General features: G+C 34.8%; 2 protein-coding genes across 4 annotated transcripts in view; one reads left to right on the top strand and one right to left on the bottom strand.

Annotated features, from left to right (window-relative positions):
* Positions 1 to 5119, top strand: part of cib2 (calcium and integrin binding family member 2) — a 78854-nt gene extending 73735 nt beyond the window's left edge. For 2 of the 3 annotated variants that reach the window (XM_087310517.1, XM_087310518.1), the window contains 3 exons: positions 1164 to 1311; positions 1502 to 1697; positions 4334 to 5119. In XM_087310517.1, coding sequence (XP_087166643.1) covers positions 1164 to 1311; positions 1502 to 1697; positions 4334 to 4355 — 366 coding nt within the window. In that variant the 3' untranslated portion in view covers positions 4356 to 5119. 3 annotated transcript variants of the gene reach the window in all.
* LOC147837713 (uncharacterized) overlaps positions 1 to 13834 on the bottom strand; it is a 977861-nt gene that overhangs the window by 33237 nt on the left and 930790 nt on the right. The gene's annotated exons all lie outside the window — the stretch shown is intronic.

The following is a 13834-nucleotide window of genomic DNA, read 5'->3' as shown; positions in this document are numbered from 1 at the left end:
ATTCCTTGCCTACACGTGTTTCAATGTGTTCCAGTTCTATGTTCAAGTTCTTATATGTAAGTGTTTATTAATAAATCGATAGGTTTTAAAACAATCCTCGTTTTCTAACATTACTGAAAAAGTGCAACCATGACAGTTGCCAGTTAGTCACTGTAATGGTTCAGTTATAGTAATTAACTGGCGACACTGTTAAATAGTTCTGTTACTAACTGACAACAGTGTTGCCAGTATTCTACTGTAAAAAAAGCCCTGTAAGGTCTTACATTCCACATATGAATACATATAAATAACACTGGGTTTTCTGCTATAAAAAAGTTCTGCTAATATCTTATGAAAAATAAAACAATGGTTTGCATTCAAACAAAAATGAAGCATTGCCATTAGAACAACACTTTATTTGTCATACCATCTTTATAATCATAGCATGATACGTCATAAAAATGTCTAACTAAATTTCATTTAAACGTCATTTTAAATGAAAAGAATGTGACATTGTTTGAGATGTCATCAATTTTTCTTTAAAGTGCCATTTTAGAAAAGTGACAATAATATTTAATAACATTTTAATGACCAATTAAATTTGTATTACTAGTTGAGGTCAGGAAAATATTAATGACACTTATGAAATTCATGACAAAATTATAATGGCATTTATGATAAGTTTTTTGATGTTGTCTTGACAAAGACAGGTTATAAAGTATTTGGTTATGTCATGTTGTTGTAACCAAGGCATGTCAAACAATGTCATTTTTATTTAAAATGACATGACTTAACATAAAACATTTAATTACAGTTGTCATAAGCACACATAAAATTTCTTTCACAATCATGGTCATAAAGGTCATAAACACCTTAAGTAAAGTGTTACCCACGTGTCTTTCAGATGGAACAGCCCTGACTTGCATTGTAGAATGCAACTATGTTTTTGCCTTGTCTGCGAAACTGGGTGTCAAGTCTTATTTCTTATTGGTGGGTGAAGTCAATGCAAATAGCGTTTGCCACCAGGACATCATATCAACGCTGTGAAAAAAAGACACTGCATAATAAATATTATGGTGGTACACAAAAAGTTCTGTCAAATTGCAGCCTATCTGTAGGGTTTTTTTTATTTGTGCAATCCAATTAAGCATTTTTAGAACTCTCAACATCTTTTTTTTTTCTAGGAAAATCCATTCAGGAATCGAATAGTGGAATCCTTCTCTGAAGATGGACAGGGGAACCTCAGCTTCAATGACTTTGTGGACATGTTTTCGGTTCTCAGTGAAATGGCACCTAGAGAACTAAAAGCAATTTATGCTTTTAAAATATATGGTAAAACCAACTTTTCACTACTATATATTTAGTTTAATATAAACTAATTTAAAAATATACAATTGTTTATAATGTAATAACAATGTGACAATGTACAGTTTTGCAAGTAGTAGTATACATTTTTAGGCCACCAATTATAAACTGAAGCAACTCCTTTTGTGGTTAACCTTATCATTTGTTTTGTTCTTAGACTTTAATGTGGATAATTACATCTGCAAAGAGGATTTAGAAAAAACTTTAAACAAGTTAACAAAGGAGGAGCTTACACCAGAGGAGGTTAATCTGGTATGTGAGAAGGCCATTGAGGAGGCTGACCTTGATGGAGACAACAAGCTCTCTTTTGCCGATTTTGAAAACATGATTTCCAGGGCCCCTGACTTTTTAAGGTATAAATACTGCTGTAAAAATGCATGGTTCTTTTAATGAAAAGGAAATACAGTTTAATTCTGCTTTTGTATTACTTGCTAAAAATGGATGGGGTTTGGTATGATGAAGAAACATCAGACTTCAGTTTGGTTCAATTGTTTGAAAATCCTGTACTTTTTAATGCTTTTTTAGTTAGCATATACTGACATAGAAATCTGTTGCTTAAGATAGCAAAGCAGATGATAGAACAGAGTAACTGTTTGTATTTGCTGTCCAATACTTACTGATATGTAGAGTTTACAGTAGCTTAATCAATCCAACAGAACAAGCTATTTGAGTCTTCAGATTTACTATAAAGAAAAATAAAGCTAGTTGGAACTAAAACATGCAGTATGCTGGTCTAACAGGGGCAGAAACTGTCACCCTGCTAACGGAATTCTAATGATAGTACTTTTTTAAAAAAATAATATAAAATGCACAACATACACAACTTAAACTTAAAATATTGTAGAAACATTCTATAAAGTTTTTTTGAGGTACAATTTAATACATTGATACATGATATTAAATTGGTAAACAAACAGAGAAGAAAATAGTTTTACAGGTCCATTTCCAATCCTTGAAATTGCCCTTAATATGATACATCAACAGAATAACCCAGTTAGCTCCTGAGTTGTGTTTTGGATGAAATAAAGGCCAAATCATAATTAGAATTGACAAAAGCAGCTGACAGGGATGTATTTAATAGGGGTAAGAATCACAGGTTAACCCACGATGCAATATCTTAATATTCTGTCATATATTAATATATCGCAAGAAAACCATCCGTGATACATCACAATATTTGTAAATAAAGAGAAAAAATGCATTAAAAAGTTAGAGCACATACAGCCCATACTGTATATTTTACAGAATTGCAACAATGTACAATTGCACAGTTGTTAAATAAGCATGAAAATGCTGATTTGCAGAGAGCAATTTGTGGCTGAAAGGGCAACATCTCTAAATTAGTCATATCAGCAGCATATCATTGTACAAATTACATTAACAACTGTCAAAATAGCTATTTATTGCTTTTCTTATAATTTGTAAAATAAAGACACTTATTACAACTTGGCCAACGTATTTTATGTTGCCTAAACTTTTAAACATTTAACCCTAGTTTATTTTTAATGCAAAATCATGCATTCCCACTAGATGCATATTTTTAATCAAGAACAATAAATGATCAACATTTGTACTGATTAACATTGTGTGCATTCCTCCGAGCACTTATAGTGTCTCAAGCAATTGAGAACTCGGGGTTACAAATGTAATCATAGCTCTATGACTTATTAGAGGACCGCCAGATTGGTTATCCTAAGTTACCTAGTGAAGTCTTTTTCTGGTGCTCATATCTTGTCAAGTATACATATCAAAATTGTCCCTCCTGTTCTCCATCCTGTTATGGCCCTTCCAGCCATAAACTTTTAAAGCTTATTCAACTCAAAGTCTTAATGTTAGCTGTGTTTAAGACTATACAATGCAAATTATTTATTTGTGTGATGATGATAAAATAATAGCATCATTTTAGCCATAAAAAATCAAAATTAGACTTTTACTGGTGCCTAGCCCTCGTTATAATGGACAGTTCTTTATTTAAATTGTATATGTATTATTTTTTATGTGAATATAATACCAGTATAAAAAACAAATTGGGATTAAAAAATCTAGTTGTGCAGTTCTAAAATAACCAACCAATATATGCATAGAAAGGTTTTTTCTGTTTGATGATTTAATTTTCAGTTTCGCTGAACATCAAGAAACATATTAAAATGAATATGAAAAGTAATTTCATGACCAATTTTAATCTATTAACTTTATTGTAAACTGGTCTGTAATATCAGTTTGTTGTATTTAGTAGACACCTAGGGACAAAATTACATTGCATAGTTATGGACTGATTTCAAGGGGCCGCCATTTTAAACAGCAAAATCGAGGCCACGGTGGGAAGAAACCCAGAAGCATCGCCTGAGTCACACAGGAATGTTGTGTGCCTGACTGTATATCTTATCAGCAAAGAGAAATCGACACAAATTTATACTTTTTCCACCTACCAGCTGACTCAAAGGTCCATTCTGAATGAATAGTGAAAATAAAAAGGGATATATGACCTCATTTTCAGCTAAGTTAAGTTAAGAAATGGCAATAGTTAGCTAACGTTTTCTTTCCCAAACACACATTTTTGATACCATTCATTAAACTCAAGTTAATGAACTGATTCTTTCACTATATTAGACCTGTCACAATACTGAATTTTGGTATTGAAATTTTAAAAAGTCCATTCCGCAGTAACATTTAAGGCACTGTTTATGGCCTCGCTTTCGTGTTTTAAAATAGCGGCCATGTGAAATAAGCGTATTGGCAGGTTTATTGCCAGCAGAAGTGATGTGCTTATTGCACATTTAAAGCATGTGCCATGTTACTGCAAATTGTGATTGCAACTAAAGCAAATCAGATTTTACATAGTCTAACAGTAGTAAATATATCTCTCTCCCATGTGTCTGTCTCAGAAATGTAATCTGTTGCCTTGCAACTGAGTTGGACACTCTTTGGTTGGTTCATTGACTTTTATCTTCAATTTAATGTGTTTTCTCTCTTTGTTCTTTTTCTGCAGCACCTTCCATATACGAATCTAAATCAGCTACAGCAGAAGATACCAATGCTGATGTCCGTTAAAAGACAAGTCCACATCAGAGGATAAACATCTATTATTGGTTTCCTGCCATTTTTGCACCAGAAGCACTCTTGACAGGATTACTGACAAAAGCATGTTTTTTTTATCAATGGAAAATGTAGGAGTAGAAATCGTTTGTATATTTTTTTTTTCAAAAAGATGAAATTGAAAGGTGAGGCCTTTTGTGGGTCCCAGGACCCGCACACATAGTCCTGGACAAAAATGAACACAGGCTTTTATTTTAAGTATCCATAACACACTGGACTGAATTTTGGCTCAAATAAATAATGAGACAGTTTTTGTTTTTTCAAGAAAGAAAAAAACTAAATGGATAAGAATATGAATGAGAGGGCTAAAAGCACATCACTGGTATTAATGGCACTGGATCAGTGTTTTCTAAAGCTATGCAATCTGTTTCCATAAAATGCATGAAATAGATTACATTCCCCACATTTTCCCATTCCCAAGTTCTCTACTGCTCTACAATTTCGTAGTTTAATTGCTTATAGAACTGGAGCATGATGACAATCATATAAATGTTCTCCAGTTGAATGAAGGGCTCAGTCATTATATATTCTTCTATGGTCTTATTTCATTCTCTCTCCATGTGTCTGCTCCTTCTGTCCTAATTTGAGGTGTTAGTCTCTTACCTATGAATTTACTCAGACTTTGTTGTGATAGAGGGCATTTTACTTAACTTTTAATAAAGATTTTGTGCTGATTGTTGACTGACTACATGTGTTTATGATGCTTTGAGATGAATGCCCTTTTTTGACATTATTTAAGGGATAGTTTGCCCAAAAAGTACAATTTTGTCTTAATTTACTTGTCCGTATGTGTATGTTCTTTGTTAAGTGGAAGACACGGGAAGACAAAAGAAGAATTTCTGAAGAATGTTTAATTCTTATATAGATGTAAAAAAAAAAAAAAAATCGTTAACAGTGTTTAACACTAGTCCATGCGACTCATAATGTTTCAAGTGTTTTGATGCAGATCATTATGATGTTTTTAATAACATGCTTGACATCAAGAGATCGATTATTATTAACCTTTTGTAGAACTTATTGTTATTAATATAATAATTTTTTTTTATGAATTGCATAAATATAATTTCTAGAATTTCATTACCTGATGAACAATCTAAGGGCGTTCTCACACTATGCTATCCGAACTGTGCCCAAGGCCGTTTCCCAGATAGTTTGAGAAGTGGGAGTGCTTTGAATCGGGTTTATTTGGCCGGCCCTGGCCAGGTTGGAAGAGGTGTGCAGAGAGCGGTTCACTTGGGCTCAGGCATGGTACACTTGTAGTGTGAGCTCGAAACTAAAGACGAGGCGTGATTTTTAAGGGACTGTTTCACATAGATTTATTTATCAATCTTACAGTTCAACAAAACTGTCGTAGATTATTAAAGATGCAAACCCCTCACTGCACAACAGCTGCACCTTTTGCAAACCTCCTAATTCCTGCAGCACAAGGACTTTATGGTTGTTTATGAGCATCAAAAGTGGCTGATCTGTTCGGTGAAATATTTGACTGCGTGTCACTGCAGCCCAAATGACTAAAACGATATAACTATAGAAATCTCCACTGAGCTGAACGAGAGTGCTTACTGAACAGCGCATCATCGATGACGTAACCGTGCCCAAACCCGAATGTAATATGACTGTGGGCCATCTGGGGAGGAGGGACAAGTGCAATGGCACGGTTCGAAGCAACTGCACATAGTGAGTTTGACAGGTGTCAAACCTAGTTTCTGGAGGGCCACAGCTCTGCACAGTTTAGCTTTAACCCTGATTAAAAACACTTCAGGCTTGTCTTAAACCTCCAGTTTAATGTGTTGCAGCAGAGTTGGAATTAAACTGTACAGGGCTGTACAGAGTATGACACCCCTAATCTCAGTTGTGCAAGTTTTCAGGGGAATTATTTACAAGGGGTTCTTGACCAAACACCAGTTAAATTATGGGAGCCAAGCACATACCCTTCCAGCTGCAACCCATCTCTGGGAAACATCTTCACTCACTCATTTACACTCATTCACTATGGACAATTTAGCATACACTGCATAATATCATTCCGTCTGGCACAGGCATTGTATAGAGTTTCTTGATTGTCATGCCAGAATGAATGTATAGTTCCTAAAAATATTGGCCAAAAATAGTAAATTTTAAAATAGGATGTCTTAACTTTTTTTGAATAAAATGCTAATAGTCTTATTCATTTCAATTAATTATGCTTATCTAAGATCAAAATGACCCCGTCAAAACATGCAATTTCTGAATTCACTTTGATTTGTAATTTGTCTAAATTGTTTCTGTACCAACTTTTTTTAAAATGTGTTGCAAAAACTTTCTTTTTTTATTTACGTTTTCCATATTATCCCAACTTTTTCTGATTTGGGGTTGTACAAGGCACTGAATGCCGATTGCATTTAGAAATTAAACTTCTAGTAATTAAACTGTCTTTTATATAACATTTTCAATGATATTTCTGCTTTGACACCTTTGCAGTCCCAGGACTTACATAGCCATGGTTCTCAGACAAAAACAGGCTTGGGTGACGGACCATTTTAGTCATACGATAGTAGCTTGCAGTCATTTGGCATAAGGCTGCCTGCGTTAATGTGCAGTTAATTTTCCATCCTGTTACCTCAAACTCCCTTTATGAGGACTGTATTAAAATGGCCAATGGGATGTAAGTGCTGATGATGCAATTCGGGTAATTACACTTCTCAACCTGTGCATCTGCTGATTTAGATATGCTTCTGTTGCAGTCTGATACAGCCATTCAGGTTGCTGACGGTAATGTAGTCATTAGAGCATTGATTCTTCTGGATGCAGGGCATAAAACGGGACATTAACGATTCACACATGCACTGGGGTTTGTGCACAAACTCAGTAGGCAGGCCTTGGCTGCCCTCTAATATTATTAGCCTAGCCATATTTGCCAATATGTTATCCCAAGGGTTTCAAAACAATCCATTTCGGCGTTTTTGGAGCTGGTTTGATAGCAAAGGCAGGATATTTGAGTATTATTGAATGTGTTCATGTAATGATTTTTTCTAGTTGCCACATAAACATGATACCTTAATCTAATCAATAATGATAAATGAGGAAACACAATGCTTTTGAGTCCTCAAAACATCATTCTAGCTTTCACATAATGCTTTTATGTGCCATTTTCCCCTGTTTTTAATCCAGTTTCATTCCAAATGTCTTTGTTGTATATGCAGACATATACTAGTACAGAATGTGCTTCTGCATCAGTAGCATTTATTAGAAATGATGTCAGTCTGTCCTTATTACTTATTCCCAACATTAGATACATTTTGCATGACATTTGTTAAGGTAGGACACATCAGTCAAGCTTGCATCAGTTGGTGGTCACAGTACCAATCAATGCATGACTGCTAGAAATGGCTATTGCCAAAAATTCTTCTAATTATGGTTAGTCGTGATGGAAAAATAAAACTTCCTGAACCACTGAGGATTTTCAGCCAATTGCTTTACCAAACGGTTCACTACCTGAAGCTTCATTCAGCATTGGTCACTATTTACACCAAGCTACTGTGCAAAATATTAGCTGACAAATGAGCACTTGAAGAGATAGTGGTGATCATTTGAGGACAACAATCAACATCATGGTCATTGTACATGTATTATACACATAGACCTTACCTTTTTGGAAGGACACTATATATTGTATAACTGCAGGTTAACTAAGTGTATATACTGCCCACTCTATAAAAAGGGGTGTTTTTAGCAATTAAAATGAGCTTTTGTTTCCTTTAAAGGGAGATGGGCATCAGTTGGCTGTTGAGGTATAATCTACATATATAATAATTAAATAATAATTTTAAAACAGTTCAGGGGTGTGTTTTCCAAACAATGATGTAACTCACGGCTGAACTAGTACGATGCATTGTTTGGGAAGAGCACTATGTAGTGACAAGTGTTTTCCAAAACCTGTAGTTTCTCTGTCACAGATTTATCGTTTGAAGCACGTTAGTGATAACGTGAAACGCCCAAAATGTGGTGGTAACAACTTCTTTAGAAAAGAACCATATAATTTCTTTGTGCAAAATATATTGTTTGACACGCACACTCATTAACAAAAAATATTTCCAATCCAATATTAGTTTTGATTAATGCTCTCGCATTCCATATTAATTAAAATATATGTAAATGGCACATATAGGGCCTATGTTTCCTTTACAAAGGTTATTGAGAATATTTCACAGTCTATTCTAAATTAACATAAAATCACCTCTTAAAACATGTATTCTAATATATATTAATCATATAAATAAATAATGAGCCTATTTATTAAGAAATGAAAAGTAATACTTATTATTTATTAGGAAATGAAAAATCATACTTTAATTATAATATTAATGATATTGATGATTTTCCCAGAGATGGGTTGCGGCTGGAAAAGCATCCGCTGCGTAAAAACTTGCTGGATAAGTTGGCGGTTCCGCTGTGGTGACCCTGGATTAATAAAGTGACTTAGCCAACAAGAAAATTAATGAATTATATTGATGATGACGATTATTATTATTATTAATAGTAGTATGAAGGATATCATTTTTTTATAAGTCTACTTTTACAATTTGAAACATGCAAACCACTGCAGAAATGTTCCAACCAACCGGCCCATATCATATACAGTACAAATACTTAATAAATAACCTACTATTGATTTAAACAACTAACTGATGCTATGTTTTTTGTTTTCACAAGTTTTGTTTTTTGAAGACCTAACTTAAATTCCGCTTTTAAATAAACGGTCACCTATAACTTTCGTCATGAGCCATGTGTTCAAAATTACATCAATGTTTTCTAAGTGTATTGCAAAGAGAGAGCAATTGTAAACATGAAGATTGCTAAAACTGAACTTTAAAAATGCTTTGAAAACAAATTACACCTAAGAAAGATGACTTAAATGCTTTTTTTAAAAGAATAATTCCAAGTTTAAATGCTAGAATGTTCTAAACAAATAGGGCATAGGGGGATAACAGGGAATAGAGCACAGGCAGGAACTCTGATTCTAAATACAGCTCTAGAGGTGTAGTTGCAAGCATAGAAGTTTGAGATGCAGTTTGCAAATGTTCGTTGGAATGACGGATTTGGGAAATGCGACCTTAGTTGGCTAACAATGGTTTTCAGAAACGCACCCCAGTTCGGAACAATAAGGTACGGGTTACCTTTTTCAGACATGTGTTTCCACTGACTAATGGTACCCTTTTGGTAGACGTGGTGTTAAGACAGAAAGGTGCAGAAAGGTACAGTAAAGCTGTATGGGTTGTTGACATAACCCATTTAAGAACCATTTCTCACAAAACATATGCTTTTCATATAAAAAAAATAATGTATAAATGTTAACTACTAACCTTTCTATGAAGAGTTCTTTCTATGAGTGAAACTAAAGAAAAATTATTCATTTTTGTTTAGGAATAATGATTTGATAACTGAATAAAAAAAAAGTTGTCAAATATTTTTAATGTTTAATAAATAACAACTTATCAAGAGGGGTGGCATGGTGGCGCAATGGGTAGTGTTTTCGCCTAACAGCAAGAAGTTCGGTGCTGGTTTGAGCCTTGGCTCGGTCAGTTGACATTTCTGTATAAAGTTTGCATGCTCTCCCCGTGTTCGCGTGGGTTTCCTCCTGAAGCTCCGCTTTCCCGCACAGTCCAAAGATATATACTATATAGAATATATATACCACTGGGTAGCCTAAAATTGTTCATAGTGTATGCATGTTAATAAGTGTGTATGGGTGTTTCCTAATGACTTATGCTAGATAAGTTGGCGGTTCATTTCACTGTGGTGGCCCCTGAGTAATAGAGGGACCATACCAAAAGAAAATTATTAAATTAACTTATTAGAAGATGATATAGTAAGTAAGGTTTTTACAAAGATATGTGGAAAAATTAAGTTCCTAGCAAGGCAAGCTGATCTGTTGAAAATTTTTTTTTTAATTATTGGCAGGAGCTTTGATTCTAACCTATTTTGATTATGCTACTTGGCATAGTAGCTGCTCACAGTAAATTAGTGCGATTATTTAAAGATTTTACTCTAGAGCACATTTGCACAAAGAGTTTTTTTTTTAAAGAATAAGGTTTAATAACTGTTATCAAAAGAGTGTTTTTTGTTATTGAGAATGATACATAAAATGTTTCATAACCATGTCAACCATGGCTCATTATTATATGTTTTATTACAATGTAATGTCTCAGCTGTGTATTTAAAAATAGCACTTCTTGTGTTTTCATTCTCCCGGCTTGTTGCACTTGCTTGTGCCTATTTTCTATAACCAATAACATTCAGCTGTGTGTCTAGCTTCACCCATTTGGTACTGATCTGTTGTGCTGGTACCTTTAGGAAATTGGGTAACACTTTACAATAACAGTACATGAATAATGATGTATTAATATGTAAACTAAACATTACTTTATTATGAATTAATGATGAGTTAAGGTATGCACTAATCATGAATTAACTTTAAGTACAACATGAGTCACATGAGTTCAGGTGTAAATAACAACTACCTTAATTACTTGTTAGTACATGTTGTTAATTAATGTATTAATTAACATTTAAGTTTAGGCTAAATGTAACCAACATGAACTCATGAGCTGTTAATGTATAGTTATGTCATGACTTTCTTGGAGGGGCACATCACTATTAACTCATCCTTAACTACTTATGAACTCCTCTTCATGTTGATGTTGACAGAACACTTTTCTATTGTTATTCAGTGTAAACTCACTAGTTGGACGTGCATAAGGAGTTCATGAGTAGTTAAGAATCGGTTAATGATGATGTGCCCCTCCAAGTAAAGTCACAACATAATTATACATTAACATATCATGAGTTCATCATGGTTAAATTAAGCATAAACTAATGTGGTAATTAATACATTAATTAACAAAAAATCATGAACTAACAAGTAATTAAGGTAGCCATTATTCACACATGAACTCATGTGAATCATGTTGTAGTTAAAGTTAATTCATAATTAGTGCATACCTTAACTCATCATTAATTCATAATAAAGTAATGTTTAGTTTACATATTAATACATCATTATTCATGTACTGTTATTGTAAAGTGTTACCAGAAATTGTACTGGAAAGTGGTACGGTATGCTTATCTGTATCATTTGATGGTAAAAACTGACAAAAAAGTGAACTGTACCATACTACGATGAGAGTCACCTTTACCAAGTATATGCATACAATGACAATTGTGAGGCTCTAACTAACAGTTGTCATGTTAGGTGGGGTGGGGAAAGGAGCGAGGAAAATGATGCAGGGAAAGTGATGGGTTTTTATTTGTAATATAATAAACAGCTAAATGAACTTCCCCGAGGGGCAAAACATTAACAAAATAGCAAAAACAAACTTGGCAAGGAAGAGAAGGACTGGACAAGGCTTGACATGACAGGGCAAGATGATTAACAACGACAAAGTGGCACAAGACATCAGACAAGTGGGAGCTATAATCAGAAAGAATTAACCAAACAAATGAACTGAATAAACTAATAATGGGATAAGGAGGGTGGGGACTAGACAGAAGATGGTAGAATTAACAAATTAAAGAATTAAAGATTGAAGTGGCAGAATCCTGACAACAGTTATTTGTGTCTATTTAATAAAGCCTTGTTTATCCTTGCCCTTGCATACAAAGTATGATGACTTTAACATACTGTGATAGTGGTACAGTTCTGCTCTGTTGAACTGTACAGATAAAGCTTCTAGGATTGGCATGAGAAAGCAAATTGAGTCATCATTCTGAATGTCCTGAGCTGTTTCATAACAGACATAGCATCAGAATGGCCATATTAAGTGGGACAGTATTAATCTGTACAGTTAATAGCCTGTTGTAGCCCTGTATGCACATATGATATTGTAAACAATCTAATACATGACATTTCGGAACATGAAGTTAACCTGTAATTATTATCAATGGTACAAATGCGTGGGCAGCTCTTGCCTGTCACCACAGTAACAAAATTATGCGACGAGAAAAAACAAACAACTTGATCACATCATGCTTCTTGTGTGTTTGCCATTGCAGTTGAAAAATCTTAAGTTTTCATTCATTCATTTATTTTCTTGTTGGCTTAGTCCCTTTATTAATCTGGGGTTGCCACAGCGGAATGAACCACCAACTTATCCAGCAAGTTTTTACGCAGCGGATGCCCTTCCAGCCACAACCCATCTCTGGGAAACATCCACACCCACATTCACACACACACTCATACACTACGGACAATTTAACCTACCCAATTCACCTGTACCACATGTCTTTGGACTGTGGGGGAAACCGGAGAACCCGGAGGAAACCCACGCGAAGGCAGGGAGAACATGCAAACTCCACACAGAAACGCCAACTGAGCCAAGGTTCGAACCAGCGACCCTGCAACCTTCTTGCTGTTAGGCACTGCCTCGCCCATCTTAAGTTTTCGTTGGAGAATTTTTATTCTCCAATTAAATCAAAGCAGAAGCGGAGTCTCCATTAGGGTTGACAGCAGTGTATGTTTTGTCAAGATGACTATGTAGACTTTTAAAGTTGGAGGAGAGACTAGTGGTTGCATTTTCAAATTATCCAGAGCTGTTTGACTTTACAAATCTTGAATGTCACAATATTATCAAATATTACATTTCTAACAATATCAACAGCAACATTTGCGCACAATAAGCAGCTGATTCAGTTGTTGCCTAGCAACATAAAGAACAAAAAAGGTAGGTCAGTGTCCATCGCATTCAGCTTGTTCAGTGTGATCGGCCACTAATGCACGAGTAGGCTTTGTTTCATACATCATTTGTATGAGCAGTTTCTCGAATGAAATATCTCGTTTTTCACGAGGGGCACGAATAAATTCCCTGAATGAAAGTGCCAAACTGCAGTTAAAGTCCACCATTTAATAATTTGGCAAATAATTCGATTACAGATGTCCATGTAAACACATTCACTTTCTCTCCTGTGTGTGTGTGTGTTTGTGTGTGTTTTGACTCTGAAACTCAGCGCGTGGTCAAATCGACACTCCCACACCATCCCTCTTTTGCTCCTCCGACACTCCCCCTAAACAGAGCTGGACACACCCTCTTTTCTGGCTTTTTCCAAAGTAGAGGTTTAAAAACACCCTGCTGAAACGAGGGGGTTTCGTGGCCCTTTCAAGAGCAGGTTGGATTGTAGCAAGACAGAAGGTTGGTTAGATAAACAGGAGTTAGATTTATAGCTTTATAGTTAAGAAGCAATATTTTAAAATCAATACGAAACTTGAAAGTCAGCCAGTGTAAGGAAGATAAAAACCTGGTAAAAACTCTGGCAGGTGCATTTCATAATAACTGTAGTTTATTTATAGAGGATGCTGTGCAACTAGCAAACAGAGAATTATAGTGATCCATCCTAGATGACATAAAGCATTAACTAGGTT

This window comes from Danio rerio, chromosome 25 (genome assembly GCF_052040795.2).
Source record: "Danio rerio strain M-AB ecotype USA chromosome 25, GRCz13ab, whole genome shotgun sequence".
Lineage (NCBI taxonomy): Eukaryota > Metazoa > Chordata > Actinopteri > Cypriniformes > Danionidae > Danio > Danio rerio.
The sequence above is the reverse complement of the archived record's forward strand: the minus strand, read 5'-3'. Positions and strand labels throughout refer to the sequence as shown.